General features: G+C 40.7%; 2 protein-coding genes across 8 annotated transcripts; one reads left to right on the forward strand and one right to left on the reverse strand.

Moving 5' to 3' along the window:
• Positions 1-286: 286 nt before the first annotated feature.
• LOC111260560 (uncharacterized) lies at positions 287-5,410 on the reverse strand. Of its 3 annotated transcripts, XM_022833429.2 has the most exons (6): positions 5,320-5,410; positions 4,564-4,667; positions 3,298-3,559; positions 2,476-2,736; positions 1,842-1,940; positions 287-443 (listed from the first exon to the last, which is right to left on the reverse strand). In XM_022833429.2, the coding sequence occupies exons 2-5, from the start codon at positions 4,624-4,626 to the stop codon at positions 1,861-1,863; spliced, it is 666 nt and encodes a 221-aa protein (XP_022689164.1). In that variant the 5' UTR covers positions 4,627-4,667; positions 5,320-5,410; the 3' UTR covers positions 287-443; positions 1,842-1,860. The 3 variants fall into 3 exon arrangements, with proteins under 3 accessions (XP_022689164.1, XP_022689162.1, XP_022689163.1); XM_022833427.2 differs by lacking the exon at positions 287-443 and having other exon boundaries at positions 636-1,940; XM_022833428.1 differs by lacking the exon at positions 287-443 and having other exon boundaries at positions 636-1,940; positions 5,259-5,339.
• Positions 5,411-5,480: 70 nt separating this feature from the next.
• On the forward strand, positions 5,481-10,195 carry LOC111260561 (uncharacterized). 5 transcript variants are annotated; one of them, XM_022833431.2, is made up of 4 exons: positions 5,481-5,563; positions 6,150-6,433; positions 7,930-8,087; positions 9,233-10,195. In XM_022833431.2, the coding sequence occupies exons 2-4, from the start codon at positions 6,358-6,360 to the stop codon at positions 9,401-9,403; spliced, it is 405 nt and encodes a 134-aa protein (XP_022689166.1). In that variant the 5' UTR covers positions 5,481-5,563; positions 6,150-6,357; the 3' UTR covers positions 9,404-10,195. The 5 variants fall into 5 exon arrangements, with proteins under 5 accessions (XP_022689166.1, XP_022689165.1, XP_086824520.1 ...); XM_022833430.1 differs by having other exon boundaries at positions 5,482-5,563; positions 6,228-6,433; XM_086968394.1 differs by lacking the exon at positions 6,150-6,433 and adding an exon at positions 6,479-6,863 and having other exon boundaries at positions 5,483-5,563.
• The last annotated feature ends 4,985 nt before the right edge of the window (positions 10,196-15,180 follow it).

Here is a 15,180-nt window from a genome sequence, read left to right on the forward strand (position 1 = left end):
TATAATCAATATAGTTAAAGTGTCTTCTGAAGTGTCATCTCTCATTTCTCTATATATCTGAATAGAACTAAGTGTTTCGTGTTCTTCGGGTACCATCCTCCTGTCATTAGGGATCGCTTTAGACGGCTCGTAGCCACCACGAAATAGAATGCGTTCACATCTGGCTTTGGACCTAAACCATAATCTCTAGACATCATCATCGTCTGAATATAACCAAAACATAATCTTAGTGTTTTCATACTCGCACTGTTGAAGCATCGCTCCTTCTTATAGCTAAGTAAGCAATCGATTTGTAAATAGACCTTATAAAATCGATTTTACTTTGCACTTAGTTTTACGTTCGCGAGGAACCTCTTCCGGCTGGATACCGGCAAGCGCAGGGACAAGCTTTTGGGTGTTCAATACTGAATAGATAAATGTGAATCAAATCGCATGAATTACGCCTGAAATTATCAGTTGAAATTATTGTTAAATTCACATATACTAATAAATTTTTACGGTTATACCATATATATGTAATTGCAGACTAGTGACGATGAACTACGTTTGCTTTTGAAGCAGCACATCGCCAAGCAAAAAAAAACACCCCTAGCTTTTCTCATTATCTGGACAATGCGAAAAAAGAAGCAGTGGCATAGAAATTCAAAGCATTATAATTTACTGATTTTCTCCGTACAAGCTGTACTTATGATTTTTTTTTTATTAGAATACATTCATACACCCGATTATAAGAATCGTAATTTCTTTATTATTTTTGTTATCGTTTTTCTTATCAATTTTCAATGATTTGGTGCACCGATTGCGAAAATACGTTCAAAACTCTAGTTATCTTAATGCGTGTACTGATTAGAAAAAAAATAACAAATATTATACCAATGAAAAAGATCTATATTCATCTGAACAAATAATCAACAATAGCTAAAACGTACTCGGTATTTGTCGAGACAGCAACGTTGTACCGACAAATTTAAATCACTAACTTATTTCGTTCTAAACTTAATTAGATTTATTTTACACATGTAAGCTTCGCACTCGTTCTAGCTCAACTTCAGACGAAGTTAAGTAAATTTACGTGTACGATAATGCTGCAATTTAAAGTTCTGCATTTGAATGTGACATACATTGGGTAACTATCAGCTTAAAATTGTTTCCGAAATAGCCAGGTGACTCTATCTGAAATCTGCACGAATGTACCAGGAACAATAAATGAGTTATCTCTCTACACAAGGACACTTAAGTAACGGCTAATAGTATTCGTTAGGCAAAATGCACCTGACGATAGATTGAAGAGCTGTGAACAAGGTCAAAAAACATGAAATGGCCCACTGATACAGGTTCCTCTTTGCCTATTCCAATACAATAAGGTGCGCATTTGCACCGTGCACCTATATATTTATATGACTTTTTTCGATTCGCATTTTGTACCAAAGTTGATTATATGCGGATGTTGTTTAAATGCAAGAAGTTGTCTGCCTTTTTGTAACTAATGTAGTCAATATGAACGAAATAACTTGTGTTTCAGAGGTGCGATTCGCTCGGCTTTGTTGTGCATATTCTAGAAGAAGCCAGGCGGATGATTGGAATGAATAAATAAATTAGTGGAAATTTCTCTGCTTACGTCGTTTTTTCTATATGGGTCGAAATAAATGCAGCGTTATAAGTGCTAAAATCAATAAGACAGTGTACCGCTAATCCATATACGCGTATCTTTACTTTGTATGGAAGCAAATAATAAGCTAGGATAGATTATGAGTCAACTTAACCAGGTTAGCTTTAGGTGGCATATTATCAAGAAGGTGACGGACAATGCATAATTATTTACTTTAGCATTTTTTTCTGACCTCTCAAAAGCTGCGGGACCTACTGTGCTTCTGACAGCAGTGACTGTAATGTTTGTGAAAGCTGAAGAGGACCCTTTGCAACGGCGATTCCATCGCGACCTTTACGAACAATCCGAAAGACAAAGGAAATCTAGTTAATAGACAGTCCTCGTACTTCTTGTTTGCTGTAATGGTGGCACACACAATGATAATCTACCGAACCTTCAAAATATCCTCAGCCCTTTAATACGACTTAGACATCATACCCTAAGTGTTGACTGTTGGAAGGGTCAGCAAAAACATCTGCAAAAATCTGAGTACCCTCTGTCATCCTTGGTTATCGTTTTTCTCTCCATAACTTAATCGCGATAGCCAGCAGTTTACATTATCTTCTTTTATATTCGCATAAGGCAACCATATTCAAAACGTTAAGGACTCGAAACATCGTCGCACGTGGTAAGTAAACGTACCTAAATACGTATCCATATTAACGAATCCACTTGGGTCGAGCCATTTACGGTACTTACGATTAGATAAATTTGCTATATAATTTCGTCTTCGAGCGTGTCCGATGTGGGACACAGGCCGTCTACGCGAGCCCGGGTCACGGCTGGGCGTATTCGTCTGCAAAGCCAGACACGCGTTAATGACTCACCTTTAGTTACCGCACTACTGCTTTCGTCGCGGATAGCGGAGTCGCTCACGCGGTTCTCCTTCGCGATTTTCTTGCTGGCCGTTAGGTTAAACAACTTGAAGTGTCTTTGGGGCTTATTCGCAATTGAGTCGCCCTGCAATTTTCCTGCTGCCCTGAATTTTGAATCCTTGCCGTCCGAGGTGATCGGATCTATGAATATTGTGAACGCGGGACGGTCTTCACACTCAGTCGGTTTTGGTGCAAGGGATGACGTAAGCTTCGCTAAAATACGCAAATCGAGGTAACCTATTAAACTCATATTATTACGCCCACAAAACTCCGAATACCACGAAGGCCAATGAAACTAGCACTTTTTGTGCACTTAGACACTCATCTATTATCAGCTCGGGTAGCCTGAGAAAGTAAACATTAATATAACACGGTCAAAAAACATTTTGCTGAACTATACGAAGTTGTATCAGCATCATTATTTAAATCGATTTTGGGACAGACTGGAAATATTCATAGACACAGGGACCCATCGGTATTGAAATACCGTTACAAATATGTTTAAATGCTAACCTAATAAAATAAATAAATATTGAAATAAAATTCGCTATTATTTCTGTTCATTCTGCCCAATCAGTGCTAGGGAATACCATTAAAAAAAACTCATCGAACCATTACTTCAAAGATTGCAATGATATACAAAAAAAGAGTCTTTAGATGTACCGCTTAGGCTACATATTTTGGATAACACGTTAGGTCTATTAGGCTGACAACGAGCTGTTTTGTACCTAAGAAGGCATTAGAAGGAATCATTTGTTTACTTCTCTACTATACCTGAAGTTGTAGTCGAGGAACTGCTGGTAAAGGAACATTGTCTCTGTGTAGGGTCGTCTGTTGAGACATTAGGGACGCGCTCCTCGTACGCTACGCCTAAGTAGGACAAAGGTGACGCGTCTTCGATTGGCTCTATATCAGCGTCGAAATCAGTAAAATCATTGTCTCTGTAGGCCGGCATGCTAAGCTTCAATTCATTGTCTTCCGGGATATTCTCCAATGTTGGTGTAATCATTTTTCTATACCAGTGCCGAACTTCAATCTGTTTTTGCAGTAATAGGAAAAAAAAAGTTTCCATTGCCCTTGTTATTTTTTGTGCAGTTTTTGTCCAAGATACAGAGGCCAGATCGAGCGCTTGAAGGCGTCAACACAGTGACGAAACCTAATTTAAAGTGCCATCATAATGCCAAACCTTTGCCCTAGCACTGCCTGCTAGTCAATTATAAAACAAAGCAATCATAAAGCCACTAGTTGCCGCTAAAGAAGGTGCGTTTACCACAAATACCGCGCTTTCAAATCGCTAACGTTTTGCTACAGACGCGAAAAGTAGTATCCCATATTATGTTTATTTGTGGAGCTCCAAAGTCATTTCGAATGATTTATCATGTCTTCCATAGTTTATGTTCTGCAAAAATATTTATTTATATAGTTAACAATAAGACTGGACACTAATTTACGTGCGTATTTCTTTATGCACGTGGTCTTTAGAGCCCTTCTTCGTTTTCTGTGTGGTATAATACTGTAGACGACATAAGGCCGTCCAACTGAATACTTTTATCAACTGCAGAGAAACGTTGATTAGCATGAGGCGACAGTTGTCCACTATAACCACCCGTTTGATCCTAACTTTAAATAAAACAGCTAAACAGGAACGTATAGACATCTAACAACACCTGTCTTAACTTCTTTAAATAACCTAGAGCCTTTTAATTTGTAGCTATAGGTGCAGTAGGTCGCAAGCAACACAAACATGAAGGAAACATGAACAGCAAGGCAAGATAGCATAAGCAATGGAAGGCGCTACGAAAGGCATGTACTTTATCAACACGTATCAGGCCACCTGTAACATTTCATAGTAAACTGTCTACAGCTAACGACAAGTAGAGATGTTTGGAGGAAAGCATTACTCCCCAGCACGATAGATAATGTTAGATATAGGATTCGAAGTTAATTTTTTTAGAGTAAGTTGGTTATTAATTAATTTCCATTTTACGTAATCGAACAATTTGATCCATTTCCACTGCGTACGGCAATCGTTAAACCAACCTTTGGTTCTCTGCGTATAATAATGCTAAGGTGTTCTGCAAAATTTGCGAATTTGTTACACATCCTCTATGACGTTACTTTGACGTTCCGTAGTAGGCTTGTCCCTGTTAGGGAGGCAAATGCGAAAACAAGTTTTAGTTTAAAGGAAGATACACATATATATAGATAAAGCACGTTCCTTTTTAGGTCTTCGCGGACGCCAAGCTTGACAGCCTTGGAAAATGGGAACTTAACAATAGGTAATAATGAAGCATATATGTCGAATTTTTCTTCAGTATATAATAATATTTGAATGTTTATCTGTGGCCATGTCATAACAAAAGCCCATAAGAAACAGATTGGTCTAGATCATATGGCATCCAATGAGATGCCAAAAGTTAACGATCTAAACAAAATAACTAATTATCTCTATATCTCTCAGACGATTAAATCACTGAAGTGCGAACGCGGCCTTCGTCGGCTAGAAGCTCATCTTCAGTAGATAACCACGGCCGATAATAACACTAGAAATAACAGCAATTATTTGTCGCACGTCACTTAAGAACAGAACAATACGCTGTTTCTGAGATATCCCAGGATTGATTTTTGATTTTTCATGACTTTGCTACTCCAGTGAGAATTTTTTCGGACATATCCTTTTATACGCAAGCTTTTATTAAGAAGTACCTAATCATGGCATACTTGAATTGACCCACCTATCATTATCTCTTGAACTTGATAAAATCATAACAGTGTGCTATATAAGGGCTCTCTCACCTCATTGATGTCAAAGATCTTCATACAATTCTTGTTTACTAGCAAAAGCAGACATAAGGTCAGTGATCACATTTAATTGACCGAAGCTGACAGGCGCATCTGATAACGCTGTTCCTGGCGCGTTAACGTGCGCTAGTTACGTCCTTACATATAATGACGTGGTCACAGCAGTTGGATATACGTGCGCGAACTGTGAGAATGTTTCTGTGTTCACAATTAACGTTACTAACACCAATAATGTAAAGTAAGCATTTGTGAAAGCATCCATATATTGAAGACTATCCATTTTGTTCATGACTCATTGTCCTTAGCGCTATTTCAACAATTAGTTAATCTGTCTAGCCAGGGCTTTTTTTAAGTAAGGTGCGACTTGTTTGTATTTAACTCAAATTTTTTTGCCATTAAATATGGTATCTGCCACAGTGGGCTTAGTTACTTACTACACAGAGATTTGGAAAACTTGCGGACAAGTTGGCTGATCGGTTTCGTGCAAGTCGAATGCGTTTAAAACTTGATCGGAGTGAAAAATCACATAAGATAGCTAAAAACGATAGGGCCTGCTAAATAACAGTGTTTATGCTGCATACAATTTTACTTACACACAAATAATCGACTTTTACTTTTATTAATACACATATTTGGTCCATTAATATTGAGAATTAGGACCTACACAACTGAAACCTATTTACTCAAGAAAAAATTACTCAACAATTTAACCTGTACGTCGAAAGTCGAGTTTTTCAGATTACATATGAGTAGTAACCAATGTTTGATGCATGCCATAACAAAACTAGGTAAAGGTTAAAAATGTCGTGTTTTTCAAAACGTAGTTTGCGCCCTGAGTGCCTCAACGTTTGCTGTCTTCCTCTCTCTGCCTTGCTCCCCTTACCGGCTCACCGTCCTATTAGCGGCGTCCGTGTGCTGAATTCAACGTGCACAACGGGATCCTTTCTAACTAGGCCCAAACCACCCTTCCCTAAGCCACGAGATAGATCGTGGTCCAGGTAGTAGCAGCGAACTCAATAGTGCGCTGGCGGTATGGCACCCGAGTGGAAGCTATTACTGCTTACTTTGCAAACGCTGCCCATTCTGCTTTGCCACAACGCGAAGGCACGTAAGTCAACATGTTCACATAATTCGTGTATGTTTTTTTTTTTAGGTATTTTGAAGGTCAGCTTATTTCGATTGTCCACAGTCATATTGTATCGACCGTAACTGGGGTGAGGTGGAAATAACTTGTTCGTTTCATCGACTGTGTCCAGCAACAGACGTGATAAACGGAGTAAAGGTAAATACGGAAATTCAGTTCTATAAAGAAAATCCTACCAAAGACGTCGTCGAGGCAGCGAGCAAATTGGCAGTTGATTCCGGTTACACTTTGTATCGAACTCGAAAGTGTATTATCGTCAAAGACGTTACTTCAACGAGGATCGTCTTCTTCCTTCGAACGTCAGAACGAATTTTTTCGAACGTCAGTGACATGACTCAAACGTTCAAATGAGTACCTCATTTTTCGTGGCTTCGTATGCAAAGAAGACGAAAAGGTTCAAGTACATTTCGTCATTATAACTGTCATGAGCTTCTTTGGAGTCAAACAGTGTGTTAGCTTTTGCTATTATTTAGAGATTTAGTTCATTGCATAGCGTACATTTTTCGTATTCTAGAAATAATCTTATGTCAAATACCCAGCATGCAAGGCCTGTTGAAGGTTTTTCTGGCTCTTTTCACTGAGGCCTGTCATGCATGACATCTTATCGCACGTAAATCGATTGTGCTCATTGCATGTCACACGTGCACCTATTCGGGCCGGCCTACCCGCTTTTAGAGTCCCTTCACGCACTCCAGGAAAACACGAGTTTATATCTTGTGATGAAGAACGAGCTTACGGCCATGGATGCTGCTTTTTTTCTCAGTTTAGTGCTAAGCTTCCATAGGCCCAGCATACATATGACTACTACGTACTACATGAAATTAGCCGATTTAACCGATAGCAAGTCTACCACAACACCTTCTAACTGGATAACACGCGCCGGTGGCTGTGCTTCCTGATTGTTCCGTATGCTGTCTGTGTTTCTGGAGTGACGACTTCCTTTATGTGTCGAAATCGAGCGTTGTTCTGAATGAGACGTACACAGCTAATCACGAACTTCAACGGAGGTTGAACATATTTTCGCTACCAGTTCTCGCGGTTTATTATCTAAGACGTAGATATCGTCAAGGCGAGTGCAACACTAGCAAATTATTGCTTAAGGAGCTTCAACCATATCGGATTGATACTTACAGTGGTACAGATTGACATGAATTATATAACACAAATCATGCGAGATAATTAAAACGTACGCAGAAATTGGACAGGGTTAACTATGCACAGCGAATAGCTTTCCTTAGACTGCTGTTAAGTGTGTACAACAAGTTAGTATAAGTTCGAACCAGTAAATGCACATCGTCGAGACATATTTTGACCTATTTATCCTTTTGATGAAATAACATTCCCGCATAAACCGCGACAATTTCACTTCTGATAATCTCCTTGGGCTCTACTGTTACCTCTAACACTACGGATCAATTTGTATTTATCGATCATCAAGACATTACCGATTTGTGTTGCAGATGAGGGTGAAGGTCGAAGCTTTGGTGGAGCTCGCGTACAATGTTACACGTGCGATGTCGACTTCTCTGTTGACAGATACGACGCAAACGATAGCTGTCTCGTTGGATTGGGCAGCAAGGACACCGTAAGCTGCAGCAGCAACTCCAACTATTGCAAGGCCAGTCTAAAAAAACAGCCAAGGGCGTGTTGTAATTTATAAAACCCTGCTAATCTAGTTAGGTATTGTATGATTTTTATTTGTCATAGCTTACATCGAATTCTATATACCTACAACCTACAGAACAGTTGCACGTAGTTTCGAAGTTTACTCAATAGGGCTTTTCCATGGCCTACTTAGGTGAAATAGAAAATTAGCCAAGTACATATTTATATACACATGCTTATGTTCTCCATTTTTTTGATGAATGACGTGTAGATGCTTCACATACTATTTCTCAACCGTTATCGCTGGTGCTGAGCCTAATGCGCACTATCAACAATCGCGTATTTTAAGTTATCTTCGTTGAGATGCACCGAGAGTTAGGTTAAATAGACATTTTTCTAATAGGTACGGAACAAATTTGCACGCCCTGTAAGCCCAGCGGTCCAGACGTAGCTCGTGCGCTGCCCAGTTCGTCATCGGGACTTGAAAGCCCCTTTCTAATCAATCGGATTATGTCCGGCGATAATTTTCAGATTGATTTACGGCCAATTTATGCTATGATATGATTTGTCGCTTGACCAACTACTATTTTGGAATTTTTATAAAATTGTAATGATTTCAACATGTACACATTAATTATTTATCATCAAGCCGGCCCTGATCGTAAAGACAGAAGCAAGTTTCAAGCCTTGTCCTGAACGAACTTCGCTACCTATTCGACGTTCTAGCGGAGGCATAATTTAGAATCGGTGCTTTGATTCGTTAGCTTGAAAGCGTTCTCAATTCCAGTGTGATCAAAATGATGCCCTAATCATTATATAACCAATGCTAGTTTGATGATGCTTCATCATTGACGATGACTGCTTAATTAATGCCCTGTGTCTTCTGTGCTCATTCACAGAGAACAAGGCCCTCTGAAAGCTAGCCGTGTGTTTACATAAAAGCTCTTCACAGAGGAGGATACTTGATAGAGAATCAACGCTAATGAGTTTCGTTTTGGTCCTGAATCATTACCTCCATATTATTATCATCATCATCATCACTATTTAGTGATATTTTATGAAATAATTATGGAGATATAACAGTGTACAGTATCAGTCCATTGTTTTCGATTCTTCTCATGTAACTCGTTCCTGTTCGATCTTCTTTCGTTCATTCAGGTTGACGTCGCACGATTAAATGGAGTATTGGTCGCGTTTTCCCGCAAATGTTCGAACGTTTGCGCGCCCAGTTGTAGTGAAAAGGGATTTGGAATTAATCGCGAAACATGTACCTACTGCTGTCGTAGTAATCCGTCCTGTGGGGAGAATCGTAAACAAGTGGCAGCCTGATGTCCAAAAAAAATCAGAGGCTGATATAGGTGCTCACGAAATGGCAGTGCTAAGCGCAGGCCCAAAAAGGCCTCTGGTCCCTTTGTTGTTTTCGATAAATTAATCCCTGCTAGATTCTGTTTTACAGCGTTCACTGTATTAAAAATGTGCTCTATTAAATTGTTTATTTGAAAGACACGATATAATACCGATAAAAAGAGATCTTTTCTGCGTGCAGATTCAGCGCAGGCTCCTGGCTCGTACGGTTACGTGCGTCTCTTAGAGATCGATATGACATCCACGATAGTTCGCACGACACCTTCGACTATGGTCGTTTAAGAGTTTCACATATAAGAATTACTTGACCGAAAGTACCCTATTAAATTCGTTATTTAGCAATTAATACTCAACAATATTGATATTATTTAGTTTGTTGCTAGTCGGTATCTGCTATCCCCCTATCAGTAAGGGACGCCTACAAATACCAATTGGTGCACTGACGATTCGGTCGAAATTTACGCGTAGAATCGATCAGATACCATATTTTCTTACGAAATCTTCGAAAGCATGAACATTTGCATAGAAAATTATCGTACTTGATAATATTCGATGTGTATTTACATATTGTTTTCCCTCGAACAATAATCGATGCGATAAACTGTCTGCGGGAAAGGGCAAATGTTGCTTGCGTGGTTGCCATATGGCCGCATAGAGGACGGATAAGTTTGGCAAGTTTTGGGTAACATACATAAAGGAAATGTTGATAAGATAGTTGAAAGTATCGAAATAATAAAGGATATGTTCTCAATCTGCTTCAATGTGAATTTATGATAAAGATGGTTGTTATGACAGCTTTATTTCTGGACGCTTGGGCCTGAACGAGGAAAATTAGTCTAACGAAAACGAAGTATACGCAGCCCTCTCCATAACGAGATTTATTTGTTATACATAAAAACTCTATAATAATATTTCTAGACGTGTACGTTTTTAAAAAGTCGAAATCCCACGTAGTACGCAATTCACCATTCAGGACACGTTTACATTGATAGCGTAGCCGGCGGCTTGAAGCCTGCCCAAACCCTTACGGTAATAGTCAGGGCAGAGATCAATTTGCAAGGTGGAGCCCACAAGGCTCGGGACTAGGCCATCTTCTGGGAGGATTCCAATTTACAATCACAGACTGCTTCGAGTTTTCACAACAACTAACCCAGAAGCATGCACAAATCTCGGCAATTACAGTTCCAAACTGTTGTTACCGAGTTGACATTTACATGCTCATCATCAACGTTAGTTGATTGTTTCTGACGTTCCTGCACGTTACGCGACAGATAGGTGACTGGTGGTTTTCAAATTAATGCTGTTTGAGGATTGGCTCTCTCAGGAAAGGTTCAGACTGGCCTAATTTTAGATTGGCCTGTGCAGTGCCACAGGTCCTATGACTTCGGTGCTGATTTAGGTGTTACCAGGCTAAGATCTTGGCAAAAAAATAGACAAGCTTTTCATCCGGACTCAGGTTATATTATTTCAGAGCGTTACCACTTCTACACGTCTATCAAACGTAATTAAATAAAATCGATTTCCTTCCGTCATAAATTACGATATTGGTGTAGTACATAGGCGGGGCATACTTGATGAAATAAGCAGGAGTTTGTCCTTTCGCTACACAACTGCTATATACAATCGAAGGATTACTTTAACGTGGTGTTTTTCTGTCACCGGTAGGACTTCTTGATCAGAGCACCGTACATCGATGTACGCGTTAGCTGGGCACACAAATACTACATGGGTTTGAAAAGATAATTAGTTTCGTCCTACCTGCCTGCCTGCCTACCTGTTCTGACCGCAATGTAATGTTCTTATGCATATTAAATCTGTTCCGACCTTAATGCTGATCTAGTTATGTGCACGCGCTCTAAAATGATAAGTCCAGCATTGTTCCTCGAGTACCAAACTCACCTAGCTTGATATATTTCCCTAGGGTTACGTGGTACAAGCATTATTTTTTCAACCTCGAGACAGTAGACGATGGACTCAGCTCTACCACCTTCGGTCTTCTTTGTGACCCCTCTCCGCCGCGATAGCCGCCTTTGCTCGGTCGTACACTTCTTACTTTACCAGACAGCTGCTACACTTCGCTTAGAGCAACTACTCACTTCGGAGTTCGCCTAGCGGCTCGTGGGTGTTTCTTCCTGATCGCCGTTCCTCGTTTCCGAAGTCCACCAGGTCATGCCGCCTCATGGTTCATGTCTGATGTCTCGTGTCTTCCGCTGAACGAGTCTTGCCAGTGACTCTATGGTCTCGCCGATGCTGTGCGGCGTACGGCGTGTGTCGGCGTTCGTCTCTCTGTGTGTGATCTGTCTATCTATCTATTTCTTAGCTAGCCTGGCCTCGTCGCTTGCCCGAATGGACTCTCACAGATGACGCTGCCGTTGCCACCGCTGCTGCTGCTGCTAGCACTGCCACCATCCCAGCAGATGGATGCCAACATAACAAATGGTACTTTAAATTCTTCCACCCTCAGTCAGCTTACCCTCGCCGTTGTACCGGGCGACTGTGAGTCGTAGTTGGGGGTTAGGCATTGGCGTCGGGGGTAGAATGGGGTCATCAGTCCACCGGTCCGTGCCTCGCTGCTTTCATAAAGAGAGAGAAGGCGCGAAAGGAAAAGAAAGAAGGGAGGGAGGGGGTAAAGGGCAAAGAAACGAAAGCCGGTGCGCTGAACGAAAGTCTACAGGATGAGAAAAGGAAGGCGAAGAAGCCCTCAGGAGGCGCAGTAGAAGGACAAGCAGGAAGGAGGCAGGCTAAAGGGCGGGCGCACCCATGCCTGTAGTCCGGTAACTGTCAGTCCCTAGGGGTGGTGTAGTGGCTGCCATAGCTGTGGCGCGTTTGTGGTGGACGAAGGCCCCTATCGGAAAGGGATTTTTGGGGTGGTTGTGATCCAGCCTCTGCTGCTGCCGGTTCTGTTGAAGAGCGGCTTGCGTCCGCTCAGTCGCTCCCGCGCTCCTCGACTCGATTATCTATTAGTCTTTACTCTAAAGGGGATGCTATGATCGTCTTTTTGTGATCTGAGATCTGAGGGGCGACCAAGGCCAAACTTGGGCAAGGGGGAACAATCCACCTAGCACAAGCGCGTTATCGGTATACCATTGGTCGTAAGGAATTAAAAGAAAAAGAAGTAGCCGATCAAATGCATTTGGATATATCACTCCGCTAGCCATGAATACCTACGTATGTAAAAGTGACAACGAGGATGTTAATAGTTACGGACGCGGAAGTGCGAAAGGGTTTAGTGAACTTTCATTACCTATTGATATTAATACACGATTCGATTAGCAAAATCTAGATCTGTGTTGATCAACGCTATATTAATCAGGGTAATTAATACTCTCAAACAATTCGTTTTTAATTTTACTTAACAACTGAGTACCTGCCAAAGGACTATGAAGGCTTGGTAGCAATTCAGCCCGCTTTCGGTGTTATCGTAGTAGGACTTATACATACAAATATACATATTTGTCGAAGTTGCTTTGCGCTAGTTACATTCTAAGCAATACAATACGTTAGGTATATCATGGACGCGGTATAACAAAGAAGGAAATTTTTAATTTAACTTCTAGATTTTCTAAGCATCTCAAATGTGTAACACACAGGGTATATATCCGATAGCGGCTTGGTAGGGCCAAAGATCTTCGATTTTTAACAATACACCTCGAAATGTTCAGGCTTTCAGGGTCTGACCTAAGTTTTAATGTAAATAATCGAGCATTTTTAGAGCTGTATACAATTTCCGAGTTGCCTAATTTGTTGTGATCTAAGATGCAGATTCATTCATAAGTTTTCATTTCGTAGCCTACGATCTTGCGTATTCACACTGATATCGTACTAACCCTAGACGAAGCCTGCTATCGTTTCAAAGAGGAAGCTAGCCTAAAAAATTTATCAATTTACCTAGATCTTTTTCATTATCCAAGTTGGCAATGCTGCGGTTCCGTGCACCGGGTCGAGATGATACCCATTGACGTTAGGCCCTTGCTTAACTGTACTTCTACTTTCGTCTCTCAGCTTTCTTTGTGTGTGAAAGGGGAGCACCCCAGACCAACTGAGCGGGAACATCTGAAAGGAGCAAAGGAGGCAGAAGCGACTATGTTAGAACACTCCGGTTATGTCGTCTGGTCTCTTGGGATCTTCATGAGATCTGCTTGTCGGCTGGACATTGGGACAGCGCATTGGTGACCCTGCTATTGCCATGTCCACTTTGCTGTTTGAGGAAGCTGACAACGGTACAGGACATTCTAGGACAAGCAGGACAAACCCAAAAACAACAACATCCTGAGGCACTCGTAGCCGAACCCAGTTGCCAATCGGTGTAACGGGAGTTACCGACAAACGTACCCAGCAAAGCGAGTTTCGAATCACCATGTCTTGGCTGGAGGCCAATGAGGGGCTGGGGAAGACACTTGGGCGATTGTGGGTACTGTGTTCTGCAGTGAGTGAATCCCCTGTTTTCGGCTATGTCTAAAGACGTGCTTGCCGTACCGTGTACTGCCTCCCATATATGTATAATCTTTTCTATTCTACGAGAAACATGCATTGAGTTGAACACGTCCCAGCATGACGAACGCTAGACATTTGAAAGGTTCAAGTAGAGAGAAGATACGTGACATCACAAGTGGATTTTATGAGCAGCTCCTAGATGTGTGTGCATGTTAGGTCTCGCATGTCGTTAAGATGACGCTGCTACCATTATCAGCGTTGATTTTGCGTCTCTCGAAGTCAATGACTGAAGAAACATTTAGAACGGAACTATTTACGAGACGTATCCTGTTCGCTGTCCGAAGTGCCACTTACCTTTGAATTTGCAGAATGCATACACAGACATATATATATATATATATATATATATATATATATATTAATTTATGAATTAAACTGAATAACATTGAATTGTCGAACTTCGTATCAGTGTATCCAGAAACACAGGCAAGTATACAATGGATTAATTAGCCCATTAGAGAGCCTTTTATTAAAAATGAAAATTGTACATAGACTAGTGTAACGGGCGCTTGAGGGTAGCGCGCCACATTTCGGAATTATTCAAGTAATATTAACCAAAGCATAGATCACAAATCATCAACCTAAATATTGTTTTAGGAGCTTAAATTTTATTCCAGATTTATTATTGACACATATCACAGGCTTTACTGACAAGCCGTATGTAAACAAGCAAAAATATGAATGAAACTAACACTTATAAGCGCAATCATCGTCTTATCCTTTAATATCGGACTGTAGCTACGACTAAACGTGAATATATAGCCATACACCAGGTTTTGTCTTCCACTTCAAATATGACCCTAATGCAAACGTGCAATTAATTCTCGTTTGTATTTAAATATATGCAGGTGTCATCCGTTAAACGTTTATATCTTGTTCTTTTCTTTCATTGCGATCACGTTTAAGTAACCTTCGGAATACATATATATATACAGGGCATAGTTCATGTAAAGAGTAAGCCTAGAGCTGATCCACTGGCTTATTGGGCCATTGGTAACAGACGTAGCGTATCTGCGCGTAGTAAACTTGGGGTTCAGAAAGCAGTGCGTTCACAACACATAGAATACATTTAAAGATATTGGATTCTGTTATATATACGTAATGGTCCCTTAAATCGAACCAGGCCCATAATCTTGATAAAGTCTGCTGTCGTTTAGCCTTGATTAGCCACAGCTAAGCATAACCCTTCCTTGTTTTGTTGCAAATGGAACTCTGGGATTTGCCGACAGTATACAAAATACCTCTGG

This window comes from Varroa jacobsoni, unplaced genomic scaffold (assembly GCF_002532875.2).
Source record: "Varroa jacobsoni isolate VJ856 unplaced genomic scaffold, vjacob_1.0 scaffold_452, whole genome shotgun sequence".
NCBI lineage: Eukaryota > Metazoa > Arthropoda > Arachnida > Mesostigmata > Varroidae > Varroa > Varroa jacobsoni.